Source organism: Wyeomyia smithii, chromosome 1 (genome assembly GCF_029784165.1).
Source record: "Wyeomyia smithii strain HCP4-BCI-WySm-NY-G18 chromosome 1, ASM2978416v1, whole genome shotgun sequence".
Lineage (NCBI taxonomy): Eukaryota > Metazoa > Arthropoda > Insecta > Diptera > Culicidae > Wyeomyia > Wyeomyia smithii.
In genome coordinates this window covers 81,787,993-81,805,088 of record NC_073694.1, presented here as the reverse complement: position 1 = coordinate 81,805,088, position 17,096 = coordinate 81,787,993, and the positions used below count along the sequence as shown (strand labels likewise).

The window sequence follows — 17,096 nt, the reverse complement described above, 5'->3', positions numbered from 1 at the left end:
ACTGTTAGTGTCAGTGGGATCGTAACGCTAGCTCCGCAATTGTCGAGTCCCGAATCGGAATGTAACACCAAGGATTTGCTTTGGGGCTGTTCCTAAACCACGTGGTCATAAAGAGGGGGACGGGGGAGTTTGTCATTAGACTACGAAAGACCACGCACGGGGGTGGGGGGGTTAACGAAATGACCACGTGGTCTTTTTTCATGACTTATAATCCATTGTGTCTACCAATTCAAGAATGAAGCTTTTGCATTTTAGAAAGATAGAATGTACTGAAAGTTTAATAATAAAAATGTAAAAAATTTAAGCGAATTTTTGGCACTTGACAAATGAAAAGACCACGTGGTTAAAGTCGCAAGGAGGAGGGGGGGGATTGGCCAAAAGACCACGAAAGACCACGGGGGGGGGGTACGGGGGGTATAAAAAGTAAACAAAATATGACCACGTGGTTTAGGAACGGCCCCTTTGAACACACCTTAAGGGGCAACAATGGCGCCATCTCGAACTATTCAGAAATCGGAAATTTTCAATGTTTCCCGACGCCATTTTGTTTTAAAGCCAAATATCAAAATCTTAAGAGTTTTGCCACATAATAGCATTTTCTTACCCATCTTTACTACAGATTTTAAATCGGACAAAAATGACCTTAAAACAGGGATTCTACGGAAACAGTTTTGAGATGGTTTCCATGTATTTCACAAAGCAGAATAATATCAAGTATGTAGAGTATTGATCCACTATCCACTAACGTCTTAATGTGGTAGTCAAATTATAACTCATATTGAGGAAAAAAAATCTCAGAAATCGATTGGTAGATACCCATGTAAAATGTCAGTGACTTGCCAACTTCGCCCCATTTCTACAAAAAACAGAAACTAGTTTATCTTGACGTAAGATTAACATATTTAAAATCTGTTAAATGAAATATCAAGAGTGTAAGTGACACTCAGAAACCAAGATCAATAGTGTAAGCGATACTCAAAGATACAAAATGTAAATGCCCTTGACTAACTAATAACCAAGCGAAAATCATGAGAATTTTGAATTGCAACTACTATTCAGTGTTGATGTTAAATGGACCGTACGAAAGGCGACCATTGAAACACCGCTGCCGGAAATATAATACTGACTGTAAACGTCATTTTTAACTCGAAAACCACTCATGATTGCCAAATTGCCGCATAATGTAATTTAGATTACGAAGTTTCAGCTTAAGTATATTTTTATAACCTCACCTAAAAATAGTTGTAGACTTCGTAATTGGAGATTTTCGCCTAGTATCACGATCACAGGTTGGACGCGTCAAAATTCGATGCTTCAATGAGCCTTCTTTTCCTGATGGCACCTTAAATTCGTTATCTTGAGGCATTTGCTCGAGTCGTTGACTATCTACGGATAGCTGATGCGGATGATTACCATGAGGATGAGATGTGATAGAGGATACATGTGGCACTGAATGATGACGCTGGCTGGAAGACGACATTGACGTTGAGGATGGCGTTGTTACAAAAACTGCTGACGAGGAAGGTAGCGAAGAATAAGCATGATGCCCTTGAGACGGCGATCCTGTCACAATAGAACCAGATAAAAGTGGGTGCTGAAGTTGCTGAAAGTGACTAGAGTGCTGATGTAATTGTTTGTGATCTTGTTTATTATCTTTTTCTGGGTGTGTTTGATGTGTGCTGAGATATTTGCTATGCAACGGATGTTCTGGACCACCCGTTAATCCGTTGGGATGGGATCGTTCTCGATCGGTGTAAGTACCTATGAGAGCTGACGACATAGAAGATGGCGGTATTTTCGAATTTCGGTCATCAGCGAGGATTTTTTCCTGAGGTATTTGTGAAATAGAGGTAGCTATTGTGCCATTTTGGCTATTCAAATGAGATAAAGAGGTTGATGGATACATCTTAGTCTTGTTTTCAGTTGAACTAAATGTATTCGGGCCTAAAAAAGACGACGTGGCATATACGTCTCGCTGGCCTGTTAAATATGTTGTCCGGCCCAACATACGTGTATCCAAATGCGTTGCAGAATATCTGTAAAAAATCACATCTAAAATACGTTTTTTATTACATTCACAGTGAACTTACCCAAAAGGATACAATCCATAGTTCAATCCAGCGAAGGAACTGCCATCCAATGGACTGGGAAAAAATGACAAACGAGAGTTGGTGGGTGAGTACAGTTTCCCTATATCAGCTGCAGCCGCAGCAGCGACTGCAACTACTGCAGCTTCCTTTTGCTGTTCTTGATGACGTTGCTGTTGTTGTTGATGTTGTTGGTGCTGCTGGTGCTGAATCTGTTGCTGCTGCGCATGAGCACGAGCTTGCAAAGCACGTTCATGGAGTTCATGATTAAACTGATCCAACTTACTAGCGTTCATTGTTCTGGAACTGAGAGAGTTCGGAAGATTTGGACTAACGGCTAGGTTGACTGGTCCACTCTGAGGTGACTGTGGTGTTTCTGAGTATTTCGTTCGCGTTGATGATAGTAATCCATTTCGAGTTGCTTCGTTATATCTGAAATAAAAATATCCGAAAATATAATGTGTAGACACAAGGACCTAAAATTTCGTTTCCAAAATATAGTCAATTTATAGTTAAATAGAGTTAGTAAAAATAGACCTTTTCGCAAATTATTGAAAAGCCCAGAGAGGTTTTCTCGTTATCAATATGTGAACAGAAGTCTTATTATTAATTATTTGTTTTCTATATAAAGCATGTCATTAGCCTTTCTATGATTACGATATCCAACAGTGTTCATGAAACCCCAAAATTTTTATTACTAGTTTTCATAATAATAAGCTTTTCCATTTGAAATCTAAATTTGTATAGGTAGAATGTTTTTTAGATTTTTTGAAATCATCACATTTTTTGGTTTGGAAAATATTTTAATATGTTTATAAAATCTTCAGTTTTCGTGATTTGTTTTCACTTTCAGAATTATCCCCATATCTAAATAATTTCAATTCCATACATGATTCCCTATTTTTAATGACTGGTCAAAGTTGATAAAAGAATGGTAGATATGAAGTCTATAGCAAATAAAGGTAGGAAATATTCATTATTTACCGTTTTTTAAGATTTATACTAGAACCTACATAACAACATACATGCAAAACTTGTCTTTTATATAAATAGATTGAAATATGCGATCGATATAACACAACTCATTCTTTGACATCAGAGAGATTGGATGAATTGTTTAGATGTTAAATTTAAATTGAAAGAATGCAAACCTTTAATTACTCAACCCACGGAAATGAATCTCATAACCCCAACTTCTGAATTATTGGTCTACTATCAATAAATCTATGTTTGTCGCTGGAGAACCACAAATAATTCACAACAAAGCGTATGTTTATAAAACTGAAAATTTTCAAACCTAATATTGAAATATCTCAAAAACGGATCCAGTTAGAAAGTTAGTCGCCAAAAGCTGATTTGAAATTACTATGAGAATCATATTGCATCATAAGAATTTGATTATTGCATAAAAAGTTTGGAAATAATGTCAAGTTTCAATAAAAAGTTTATTGGTGAGGTAAATTTATTCTTTTTTTTAACTTAATGTATAATTTAGCGTTTTTTTTTTTTAGTTTTTCAAATAACTTGGAGACGAATGCATTCATGAATTAGATTATTTTTAGGTTTTTGATTTGAAATAACCATTTCAATTTTTTGAAATTATTCGAATACAAATAATTGGAAAAAGTCAAAATTGTATATTTTTCTAAAAACTTGACCTTCCATAAAAAATATTTTTCATTTCTCTATCTTGGAGAACCACAAAAAAATCACAACAAAGCGTATATTTATAAAACTGAAAATTTTCAAACATAATATTGAAATATCTCAAAAACCGGATGCAGTTAGAAAGTTAGTCGCCAAGAGCTTCGTGATTTGAAATTACTATGAGAATCATATTGCATCATTAGAATTTGATTATTCAATAAAAAGTTTGGAAATAATGTCAAGTTTCAATAAAAAGTTAATTGGTGAGGTGAATTTAATCTTTCTTTAACTCATTGTATAATTTAGCGTTTTTTTTTTGTTTCTTTCAAATAACTTGGAGACGGATGCATTCATGAATTAGATTATTTTTAGGTTTTTGATTTGAAATAACTATTTCAATTGTTTGAAATTATTCGAATACAGATAATTCGAAAAAGTCGAAATTGAATATTTTTCTTAAAACTTGACCTTCCATAAAAAAGATTTGTCATTTCTCTATACTGGACTACTTGTCAAAAGTTTCATTATGACTTCAAATTTCTTCAAAAAACAAAAACCAAACAAAGTTCAACTCTTTGTTATTTAAATTAAAATTTAACGCTTTTCAAAAATTTAAAAAGGAAAAAAAAATCGGTTGTGTATATATTTTGTGAAGTACTATTGGATCCCTACAATCGGTCCTCTGCAGTTTTTCTGTTCAACTGATGGTTTCTGAGCTTAAACCTATTCCATAGGGGTATACGCCTTTTTTAGAAAATTAGTCCTGAGTCTCAAAAATTCCTCCACCCGGAGAAAATACTCAGTTTACTAACTCAAATACGTATGTAAAATTTCGTTAAAATCTGAAATGATCGATATTCGGCCGTAGGTTATTTGGCATGAAAACGCTTTATAGACATAATTGCTTGATTGCTGTAGAAAAGCTGTCGAAGCAGTTCGATAACGCGCCAGTATCACATGTTGCAGCAGTTTCGCTAAGTGAAAGCATTGCGGAGAGAATGTGAGGACCATCGCTGGGCAATCAATGGTGTCTTCTCGTCGACTCGTAATAGTGTACGCCAGGGGAGATAAATACGCACCTTTGCAGTAGTGCCAGCTCACACAGTTGAATACGCAAAATCGCCTTTTTCAGGCCCCTCTAAAAAACGGAAAACTTATTGTTCAACATCGCATTGGAAGGTGCTATACGGAGGGCTGGTGTGCAGAGAAACGGCACCATCATTACGAAGTCGCACATGCTTCTCGGTTTTGCGGACGATATCGACATCATTGGTATCAACCGTAGAGCTGTGGAAGAGGCATTCGAAGCTCTCAGGAGGAAAGCTGCGAGATTAGGGCTTGTCATAAACTCTGCCAAAACGAAATACATGGTGGCTGGCAGAGTGCGTGGTAGTCCGTCGGAGGTTGGTGCTGCGGTGGTGCTGGATGGGGAAACATTTGAAGTAGTCGACAAATTTATTTACCTGGGAACATTAGTGACATGTGACAACGAGGTTAGCCGTGAGATAAAGAGGCGGATAGCAGCCGCAAACAGGGCCTTTTACGGATTACGTAACCAGCTAAGGTCCCGCAGTCTGCAAATCCGTACTAAACTTGCAGTCTATAATACACTGATTCTTCCGGTGGCTCTCTACGGCCATGAATCATGGACGCTGAAAGAGGCTGATCGGCGAGCTCTTGGTGTTTTTGAGCGTAGGATTTTGCGTTCAATCCTTGGCGGCAAGCTAGAAAATGGTGTTTGGCGCAGACGCATGAACCATGAAGTGTACCAGGCATACAAATCGGCGGATATAGTCAAGCGTATAAAACACGGCAGGCTTCAGTGGGTTGGGCATGTAGCGAGAATGCCGGATGAGCGTCAAGCGAAAGCTATATTTAGCAGGAATCCCGATAGAAGTCGACGACTTCGAGGTAGACCCCGCACTCGTTGGATGTGTGCTGTCGACGGGGATGCACGCGAAATAGGTGTTAGGGGCGATTTGAGGATAGCAGCCCAAGACCGAGGAACATGGCGACGTATTCTGGATTCGGCACTGGATCGATAATCGGTCTGTCGCCTTAAAAGTAAAGTAAGTAAAGTGAGCAACAAAAACGGAGTGTTGCACATTCATGAACTCAGAGAAAAACATAATCATCACAATCCTTAGTCTACTTCAAAGCATGCGTTTGTGCTCTTGGACACCAATCCTCCTTTTTTGCCGATGGGAATTTTGCTTATATTCTTTTTTCATTTTTGTTTTGGGGTAAAAAGGAACACAGAGAAAATTGCGAAGATATTACTGGCGCTTTGTGCTGGACTGACGTACATGATCCCAGAAAACTACTTAAGCTATTTATACATAATTACATTAGTTATAAAGATAATTAAAATACGCAACTAGTCCACCACAGTTTCTAAATAATTTTTGTGTTATCGACAATTTTTTGACGTAGGACTATGTCTAACCGCACTATATCGAGATACAATCTGCGGAAACTAAAACCAAGATGTAGCGTCGGAATGAAAGATTTCAAACGGTAATATTGATGTAACCACATGAAGGATTACAATAATCAATATATCTTGTAAATGAGCAGTTTGGATTTCGCCATGGGCATTCGACTACTCATCAGTTACTTAGAGTAACTGATAAGATTCGTACTAATAGATCTGAAGGTTATTCCACTGGAGCTGCTCTTCTAGACATAGAAAAAGCATTCGACAGTGTTTGGCATGAAGGTTTGATAGCTAAAATGTCCAATTTCCGTTTTCCTCTTTACAACACAAAAATGATACAAAGTTACTAGACAGACCGCACTTTTCAGGTTAACTATTTGAATAGTAAATCTGATAGATTAGAGCTGTTAGAGCTATAAAAATAAGCTATTAGGTGGATTGGAACAGATGGAACTTATAACAGTTTTGAGCACTCGAGCTAAACTTCAAGGAAAACTATTGACATCATGATTCCACTTGCCCCTTTTTAACCTATACGTTATTGAAATTATCGAAAAAATAAGCTAAAATATGATATAACTTTGTAAGGAAAATTCCTGGAGATATATGATCTTTGGCAAAAATGTGTGTTTTGTTTGCCTTAACAATTTTTCCGAACAATACTTTCGTGTAAAATGCAACTAACAAAAGTTAAGTACAAAAAACTTTTGAGTAAGTTCCATGTAATATATTTTATAACTTTGTACCGAAAGAAGATAGGATTTTCATTTGTTCAACAAAGTTTTATATTTTTTATTCTTCTACAACTTTGCTGAACAAACTATTCTTCTATCTCTCAACACAAAAAAGTTAATTTTTTATTTTTAGTATAGTAAGCTTTTCATACTTTTTGATAATTTGCTATTATGCGGGTCATTCATATGAGCAATTGTTCCAAAGACACTTTTAAGCTAGGTTGAAGGTAAAAGGCGCTATGGAATTAAGTTCCACTTTTTGCCTTATTGGACCACTGTGTAACGGTTTCTGGGCTGCAATGCTTCGAATAAAACCTATGCCAATAGGCATACGCCCTTTTAGAATATAACTCATGGGTGTAAAAAATCTCTCCATCTGTGAAAAATGCTCAGTTTGATTAGCCAAATACGTATGCAAAGTTTCATTCAAATCAAAAATGGTCGATATTCGACCATAGGTCATTTGGTGCGATCTTGCTCTATTATTTTTCATAACCTTACTTGTAATTGAACAACACTATGCAAACATGAATTGCTGAGGCTAATGTTGTTTATCCTTCTAGCCCTTCTATATTTGAATATAATTTGAATATTTCAAATATGGCATCTTCGTTGTTTTTTGTATTTTGAAACTGATAATTTTTTTTTCTGATTCTGTTTACTGATAAAATGTTCAAATTGACCTGGATTGAATGTTAACATGTTCATAGAACTCTATGGCAATTTAAAATTTTTTGTGAATATACATTTTTGACTAAAAACTGTAATTGTGTATCGTTATTTTTTCCACGAGCTTGTAATTGCAGGAATTTTTTTATGACATGATAAAGCCATTTTCCACAAGACAAATAAATATAGTAGGAAGATTTTTTCCTACTATATCGTTCGAAAGCTTAATTGCTACTAATAATTGTTGCCAAAATCGAACCATGCCAAATATGAACGGTTCACTTTTCATGTGACCAAAGACGACCTTAACAGTAGATATGGCCACCAATGAACTAGTTTTAGTTCTGAGTCGTTTAGGGTGTCACTTGAAGAATTTAGGCTGACGACCTACATACTTGATATTACCCTCGAGTAATTAGAGACATAGTACTGCTTTGATCATGATCATTATATTACCGGAACAGGTTCCATTCATATCTCAAGAACCGTTCTACCGATTCCGGGCATCCGCTTCGGCTACATAAAGAACCAAAATACTTTTTTTTTGGAGGAGGTAAAATAATCAAGAAAACTAAAAAATGTTTAAACATAATTGCTCGTTTTTGACACCATCGAACCGTGCCAAAAGTTAAACGAGCTCAAATCAAACATAGCCTCAAAAGGAAATATGAAACTATTGCGGTCCTACATCAACTATGCGGTCGTGTCTTAGATACCACCCTCCTACTTTTTTTCCTCATGTCCAAACTCCAAACTTACCTTTAAATATTTGCAAAGGTTGTTTACTTTTCACCTAGTTTTCTCTGTACCGCGTTTTACCAGTATTGTCTGTTACAATTCGGTACTGTAGAGAACCATTTATGTTGCTCTAGTCTAATTTCATTTGTGAGGGACTCCTCCATTCTAGAGGAGGGAGGGGTGTCAAACCACCAAAGAAATATTTTTTGGCTCCAAAAAACCCCACATGCCAAATTTGGTTCCATTTGCTTGATAAGTTCTCGAGTTATATAAAAATTTGTGTTTCATTTGTATGGGAGCCCTCCCTTTCAGCTGAGGGAGAGGCCTCAAACCTTCAACGGCTCCGAAAACTCTGACACACAAATTTTCACTTTTGAACAGTAAGCTGAGCGACGATTTTGTTCATTTTTGCACAAAAAAAAATCAGCGGCAATCTTAGCTACGACAGAGTCAACCCAAAAACACGCAAATATATGGCAAACTGGACCTTTTCCCGTGCCCTGCACAGGATGGTACCATCACCAATCGATTTGTTGACTAATTTTACATCAGAAATGCCATTTGTCAGGTTGCCAGCACAACGGCGTTTATTTAGTGGGAATTTGGGTCCATTTTTTCCCAGTGTGCATTGGTTGACTGAAAAAACACTGGTTCACCGTATGACATCCATCACAAATCACGTTACATAAATATTGGAAATTCTCATTCTACTGCAGGCGGTTCTGATTTAGATCCGAGAAGTTTCTTGCTGTACCTGAATTATTTGAACACAGATTTCGCCGGTATAGTAAAGCAGTAAGCTTGAAATGGAAGCGTAAAACTCACACAAGCACGGATATAAATGATAAGGGTATCACTTACTTCAATAGTGATACTGCCAATAATATGAAGTGCGGAGTACTGAAAACACCTGGGCAATATCATAATAGATCAAAATGTCGCTTGTCGCAGTGAGAAGTCCACACAGGAGAAAACAATTATTATGTAGGTTAGGGATGTTATTATAGGTACGAATTATATAGAAAAAAAAACTAATACGGTGTCATTTTTAAAATTAGTTGAGAAACGCAAGATTACCAAAAAATAACAAATACGCATATTAAAAATTGAATACAAGCATATAAAAGAATCATTATTTTTTTCTTCTGTGTCATCAGCAAGCTGGATCTCCCTGCTGGAAGATGCCTGTCTGTTTACAAGGTATGGGAAAAATTTACCTTCGAATATCATTTGGTCGGCGTGCGACCAGATCGAACCAAGCGCCACTTTTTTGAAAATTGAGTTTTTAACGCCAGTGAATGTTAAAATTGATAATCTAGCTTTCATAAAAAAAACGAAATCATTTGAATAGTTTATAATGGTATTATAACATAAACTCTCTGCAGCAGCTTGCAGGAAACATACGGGGTGGTTAAACTTCGGTCGCCGATTACTCGAAATAATGTTTTTGGCGCTTGGTTCGGTCTAGTCGCACGCCGACCATTTAGAGGTAGGGCTCAAAAGTTTCGTCTTCTTGAGAAAATTTCAAAAGTCCCAGAAAGTCGAGTTTTTCCGAAAAATTTAATATATGACATTTTGAAAAATAAAGGTTTTTTTATTTACATACATACAGATGTATTATGCTGATGTATGTTATGAAAATTGGGTTTTTTGTAACACAATAAACTTTTAAGTAGTTCTGGACATACGTCGGATTACTCGGGAAAATTATGACACTTTTGATTGTCTTTGGACGTTGAAATTCCTAGCTGTTCTAGGACTTTTTCGGGTTGGAAATTTTCTAGACTTCCCTAGGTGGGGACATCCTCATGAGTCTCATGTTAAGTTCACGGTTTACCTGTGCTTTGCTTGCTGAGTTCGGCGGGAATAGCCTTGTTGGGACTGTAGCAATTTAGCTGTGGGCTAGATTGGGTGTTGGCTTAATTCAGATGTGAATAATGTCCAATTGATTGAAAGAAGTAAAATAATTAGAACTTGGTAATCTTGGTCGTAGAACGGCTTAGAAATTTGTGTTTAATTTTTTTTTATTCAGTAATACTGCCGTTTAAGCATTGGAATATTATGGAGGATATTATATCTGTATTGACAAAACCAGTCCGTTGTTTTTTGATTTCTGGTTTAATTGAAGTAATAGCTAATTATCTAATAGATAAATCGTCTACCTCAAATCTTTGTAAGGGTAAGAGGCGGGACCATCATCATCATCATCATCATCGAGACAACACCAGATCTCGACGTTTTACGTCATTTGGATTTTTTCCAGAATTTGATATTAACCGTGCGTCATGCGTTGAACTGTTTGAAACTCTTTTTCGAACAGTAATTTAAATAGACGGTAATCTCGATGCTCACCTAATTTTTAAATGAACCTATCTTCATGCATTTTTTCTAAGTTTTCCAATGGTGGTGTCAAATTTAAAATTGGTGATTACAAACTTCCTCGAAAACATGTTTTCGCTGATATTGGTTGCTGGTTAGTATGGTTGCGAGATCCAAGACGGCGGCCAATTTTTTTTCTGTTTCAAATGAAAGATCATTCTTCTTTACAACGACGTGCTAGTTATAGGGGGTTCAATGACAAATTCAAGAGAGATAGATCAATAAAACGATCAAGAACTGCTCAAAATAAAATTTTTCTAAAAATGTTTGATCCCTTGGTGCCCGAGGGGTCCATCAATATGAACTAACCAAAGTGGCGGTCTCATTTTTATATTGCTTTTTAAAGACTTGTGTCACCAGTGGGACGGTTTCAGCGAGGATTGCTCAATAATACAACAATTGTCTAAACATAGCAATAAATTTAGAACGGGGAGCTTCAATGAACAAATGAATATCAAACATGGACGAAACTCTGTTGAAGACTCGTTGAAGCATTGCACTATTGAAACTGTAATTTGTACGTCGAAATGCTACATGCACTGCAGGTACTATCGGCATAGTTCTGGATGAAGGATTTATAGCAAGCATTTTGATCTGGCGAAAAATGTTTCAACAATCAATCACTCCAAAACGATGAACTAGTGGCTACACGTTGTGATTCACCTGATTCTATCAAGGATTTGGGCAGTCAAAGAAATGCCGAAGAACTAGTTGGAAGGCCTCATTTGCCCTATGTATAAAAAGGGCCATTGACTCGAATGTAGTAATTATTTAGGCATTACGTTGCTCAATTCTGCTCACAAAGTGCTTTTCCGTATCCTGTTCTACAGATTGAAGCTGCTAAGGGAGCCCTTTATCGGCGAATACTAAGCTGCTTTTCGAAATTTACGCTCCTCATTTACTCTGCGAAAAAAAATTAAGTGATGTGGGAGAGGTTCTCAGGCCTTTTAAGAAAGAAGCGGTTAGGTTTTTTTTTTCTATAGGAGCCTATAACCACTGCTACCATTAGTTAGATATATTGTGGTGTACTCCGCGTTATTTTATATACACGGTCAGTTCGTTCCATCACTATGTGTATCAGTGATAGTCGCACCCAGACTTTGCATTTCACCCCAAGAAGGTATGACTTTTCTGATGAAGTTTCTTACCTTCATTAGTTCAGCAGACCATATCTCGTTAGGCGTAAGGATATCTTTTCCAAGAATACGCAGTCTTTGCTGAATTATGCGCTGCATTGGCACAGTAAGTGTTCCGAGGTTTCTACTTCAGAATTACTGAAACAAAATGAGTCATCTGTCAGTTTACCTAATTTTTTTCAGGTGATACTTACTCGGACAGTGCCCAGTCAGTTGGCTAGTTAACGTACTCAGATCATCTTTATTCATACTGAGTAGGTTCCGTGTGATTCTATTACATGGTGTAATGAATAGTTTAGATTGCCTTGCTTTGGAGTAAGCCTTCCAGTTGGCATCAATCATCATTGATTCCTAGTATCTGAGCTCAGATTTTAAACAAAATGAAGATAACCCACAGAATGGCTCCGGCCCGACGAATGCAGTTGAAGAACCAATTCTTGCTAAGAGATTGGCTTTTTCAAGCGGTTAGGTTAGTGGGGTTTATCACAAACTCTGCCAAAACAAAACATATCGTAATTGGCGGGGAGAGTAGAAATTTTAACGGTGTTAGCAACGAGGTGGGGTAAGATGAGGAATAAATTAAGGCGGTTGAGGAATTCGTATATCTTGGTACGTTGTCAGTGGAGTCTTATACCGTCTATGCAGCCTACTAAAGTCCCGTAGTTTGCATATTCGCACGAGGCTAACGCTATACAGAAAAAGGAGCCTTTTACGGACATGAGTAATAATCGAGGAACGCTCGGAGTTTTTGAGCATACAGTGTTGTGTGCGGTGGATTTTATCATGTATACATATCAGGGGGTGTTTTTCGGCTTCGCAGTCTTTCAGCAATAAAACGAATCAATATCGCTCTTTCAACCAACGTTTCGGTGTATATTGCACCTTCTTCAGGAAATTCTGAATTTAGGATACAAGATTTAATAAAAATTACAAAATCACACGAAATTTGGTATAACAAAACTCTTACAGAACATGAATCGTTTTCGTTATACAAGCTTCGGCATCTGCATTCCTGTCTTATTTACTAATTACTATGGTGTCAATCTATAAAATAACATGAAGATATTCAACTGTATTCAACTGTAGCACATGAAACAATAATCTTACATTCAAACCCGCACCAGTTTAAACTTAACAAATTAACTCTGTCACAAACTTTCTTCACTTCTCTTTCAACCGCTGACTTATATTCGATTCAAAATGAAGCGCAAAAGTGTGAATTAACTGTGGGGGAAATACATATGGGTATTAGCTATTAGCTATTACAGTTTGCTATTGGGTTTCGTTTGCTGATTTGAGTGTTCTGTGTTTGCTGATGTATGTGTGTTTGTTAAGGGGGGCCCTACTCTGGAAGGTTGAAAAATAATAAATTTTCGTATTTTTTTTATGTTTAGAGTAATGTGATGTAATCTGTTAATTTAGCAATAAGTTTAACAGCTCTATCAGTTCAACTCTAATTGTGATGGCGAAAACAGTGAAGCTACTCCGTTCAGAAGTATGCGCTGGGTTCCCCGCGTCGAAAACGGATCACGATATCCGTTTTCGACGCGAGCACTTTGTAGACGCCGGATACGTCCGTTGCGAAATCTATAGCATCTTGGCCCTATCAAAAGAAAGCCCGGTCTTGGATGGCCGACGGCCCTGAGCGACAAGAAGCTTCAAAAGGCTACATCGCGGAGGTCGGTGCAACCGGCGCACAGTGTGTCCAAATCGAGAAACGGACGGCAAAACCATTTTTTCAAGTCCTATGTTATCCATATCTTCTAGAAAGTTGCTTCGTTTACTGCTGTCCTTTATATGCTTTAATGGAATGAGTTACCCCGCGCTATAGAGAGCGCCACACCTAACTTTCGAACGTGACTTGCTAGGCGAATAGTTTCTTCTGCAAAATTGTGTAACATTTTATTACAAAACTGTTTGCTGAATATCTTAAACCTCTAGAAATTGAGATTTCATAGCTATATGACGTTTTCCAAAAAGGTTTTTAAAAAGCAGTTTTTCATTCATATGTTCAACTCTAAGGCCCAAAATATGACTGTATAACATTGAGAGTGACGCGGTAAATCAAGATCAAGAATTTCTAGTGATACATTGGTTATTATATACAGTATTCATCTAAGACAAGACGTGACAGCTGGTCACCGTTACATTCAACCAATTTCAACCGGCTGCTGATTGGTTGAATCCGATAACGCAATCGTCACGTAGAAAATACAACGAGGTTATTTTTCACTGTAAAGCAGTGTTGCTGGAGAGTCATAATTTAGCTGTTATAATTGTTCATAAACAATGATGCAAAAGAATGCAAGGTACATGATATTACCGAATAATGTATTTCACTGTTATAACTTTAAAAATGCATTGATTAATCGTTCTTTACTATTTCGGTTGAAGTCCAAGAAACTTAGGAAGAAAAAAATTGGGTACCAAGAAACTTAGGAAGAAAAAAATTGATAGTAGAAGTATGCTTTATTGAACATAAAATAATAAATAAAAATTGAGTATTATTCGCCTATATATATTACATTTTAAATTTGTTTTATTTTCATTGACCTGCAAAAGTTGTTAAAAATAATCATTCTGGCATCAACGGTGTGGAACGTTCAAAAAAATTTCGACGGGGATGCCGACCGTTACGAAAAGAAAAATAAGAAGCCAGGTGTCTTGTCTTAGGTATTCATGAATAAAAACTGGAAAAAAGTGTTTTTAAAGGCTTTTTTATTTGAGCTGAAACTCGAAAAGCCGCAAACGAATCCAGCCTTCTATGAAGCCATCCGAGAGAGTACCCTTCTAACAGAAAGACACAAAACTACACTGCGTTATTTGTAGTTTTGAATATATAACACAAAGGCCGGCGCGTACATTACCTTTCCGTTTCTATGCCCAACAAACAGACACCACAATGGGGCTAAATCTAGAAACAGACGAAGATAGGAAATTTTGAAGTCCAATGTTATCAGTATCTTCTAAAAAGTTGTTTCGTTTACTGTTGTCCTTTATGTGCTTCAATGCAACCAGCTACAATTTTCACCATATAGAGGGCGCCACACCTTACCTTTGAACGTGACTTGATAGACAAATAGTTTCTTCTGCAAAGTTGTGCAGAATTTTATTACAAAACTGTTTGAACCTTTAAAAATTGAGGTTTGTTTTTTTTTTTTTTTTGTAAAAGGTGCTGTATCTCTAAAATCTCTATGGACATACATGTCAGGGAGTGGCAGTCCCGTCCACTGGTCTCAGAGCTGCAGGAAATGACGCAGCGGCAACGGCTGAATAAGAGGGTCAAGGATGGCTTCGACTGGCAGGGTACTCCGTATTTACTTCCCCCTCGAAGGAAGTCAGCTCCAAGGTGAAGTTCATTTTACATTTATTTAACTAGGTGTCTTATGGATATATAAAATACCATTTAATACAAACGAATCTTAAAAAAATGCGATTGAAAAAAATAGGTAAAATGTTAAATAATAACAATAATAATAATAACACTGTGCTACAAATGAAAAAAAAAATGCAAGAACTTCTGAAGTGACCCAGTGTAGGTTGTAGGTCTTGTTGAGTGTAATATTTGCTCATACTAGAAATTTTCCAAACACCCCCAAAATCTGAAGTTACGGTCAAAATACGGTTTTTTGGACCTCAGCGCATATAATATTTTTTAACTCAGTCATTTATTAACCGATTCTCAATATTTAAGCAGTTTTAGAAAGAAGACAAATAGAGCTTTCGAAATATATACAGGTTTGTTCTAATATCAATAAAACATGTTAAGTTATTTGTGTTTATATCTAAATTTTTAGAATTTTTCACGCAATTTTTCAATTTAATTTTAAATTTGCCGTCTATTTTTGTAAGAAACATACCACAAATACACTATAATTTTGAAAGTATATTCAATTCAGAATCAAATGAAAGTAGTTTTGTGGAAATCGGTTGATATTTGGTTAAGTTAAATATTTTTTAAGAAAACCAGAATTTTTGGTTCCGATCGCACAATTATTTCACGGTGCTACAAATGATGAGAAAATGCGAGAGCTTTTGATATGACTTAGTGTGGATTGTAGCTTTAGTCAAGTGTAACTTGCGCGTTTACTTGAAGTTTTTCCACTACCCCGAAAATTATATGTTATGTTCGAACCCTCTTTTTTACTTTAACTCACATTTTTATGTTTAATACGGTTATTTTTCAACCGATTTTTCATATTTTGGCTGTTTTGGAGAGGCGAAAAATAGTAATTTTCAAGTAGGCGAGTTTTTCTTCGGCATATGCTCATTTTTGATATGATAACGGATTCCAATCCACACTGGGCCAGCAATGGAATCTAGCTAATTCAGAAAATTGCATATTGTTTGTTGAATTTAATGTTTCGAATCACAAAATTATAACAAAACACGTGAAACTCAAACAAATTCATCAAAAACTCGTTTTTTCCAAAAAAAAAATTAGAGACAGAAATTTTGTTTCTTCTACGAAGTTACATAAAATTTTCTGATCAAAAACTTTGTCGAAAACTGCACAGCTCTAGCGTGTAAGAATAAAAAGTTTGTGTCGAAGCGCCATCTCTGCGGCCAAATCGCGAACTAAACTCAACGTCAAGTTGAAGTTCTTATTACACTGAGAAACTTTGCTGAAGACTGCAAATAGGTTAGATAGAGTATCAGAGTACTGGACCGTGTATTCTATGCCATAAATACATAGCCATTGTATTTTTACATGAAACCTATGGTTATTTTCAAACTGAAATATCACAAAAACACGAAAAAAAAACATTTCAAAACTTCAAAAAATAAAGATTTTTTGATGGCCAATTTTTAGAAAAAATCATGGTTTGCTAATACTTGCTAACCTACAATACAAAATTATGTTTTTTTTTTTCAAATGTTGTGTAATATTTTCACTTAAGTACTTCAAAAACTTCTGTACTTGGGTGAAAACGACGTAATTATTCAATTTCTATCGAGGAAAAATTTGTAAAAAAATAATTCCAGTGAAAAAATTATCACAATAAAATGTGAAATTCAGACAAATTTTATAAAAACTCGTAGATCTCTAAAACTTGAAGAGTTAGAAATTTTGTATATTCTGTAAAGTTTCATAGAATTTAGAGATCTTCAACTTTGTCGAAAATTGCAAAGCTCTAGCGTGTAAGCGAAAGAAGTTGGCATCGCAACGCCACCTTCGCGGATAAATTCCGAACTAATTCAAACATCCAAGATGCGGCCCTAACTATTCCAAGAAACTTTGGTCAAACCCTGAGAGCGCTAATAATTT

At 36.2% G+C, this 17,096-nt stretch overlaps 1 protein-coding gene across 5 annotated transcripts in view; it reads right to left on the bottom strand.

The window, feature by feature from the left end:
* LOC129719195 (uncharacterized) overlaps positions 1 to 17,096 on the bottom strand; it is a 218,412-nt gene that overhangs the window by 44,481 nt on the left and 156,835 nt on the right. For 4 of the 5 annotated variants that reach the window (XM_055670699.1, XM_055670702.1, XM_055670701.1 and 1 more), the window contains 2 exons: positions 2,091 to 2,519; positions 1,233 to 2,036 (listed from right to left, as the gene is read on the bottom strand). In XM_055670699.1, the coding sequence (XP_055526674.1) occupies positions 1,233 to 2,036; positions 2,091 to 2,519 (1,233 nt within the window). The remainder of the gene's footprint in view (positions 1 to 1,232; positions 2,037 to 2,090; positions 2,520 to 17,096) is intronic. The other variant, XM_055670703.1, reaches the window with a different exon arrangement.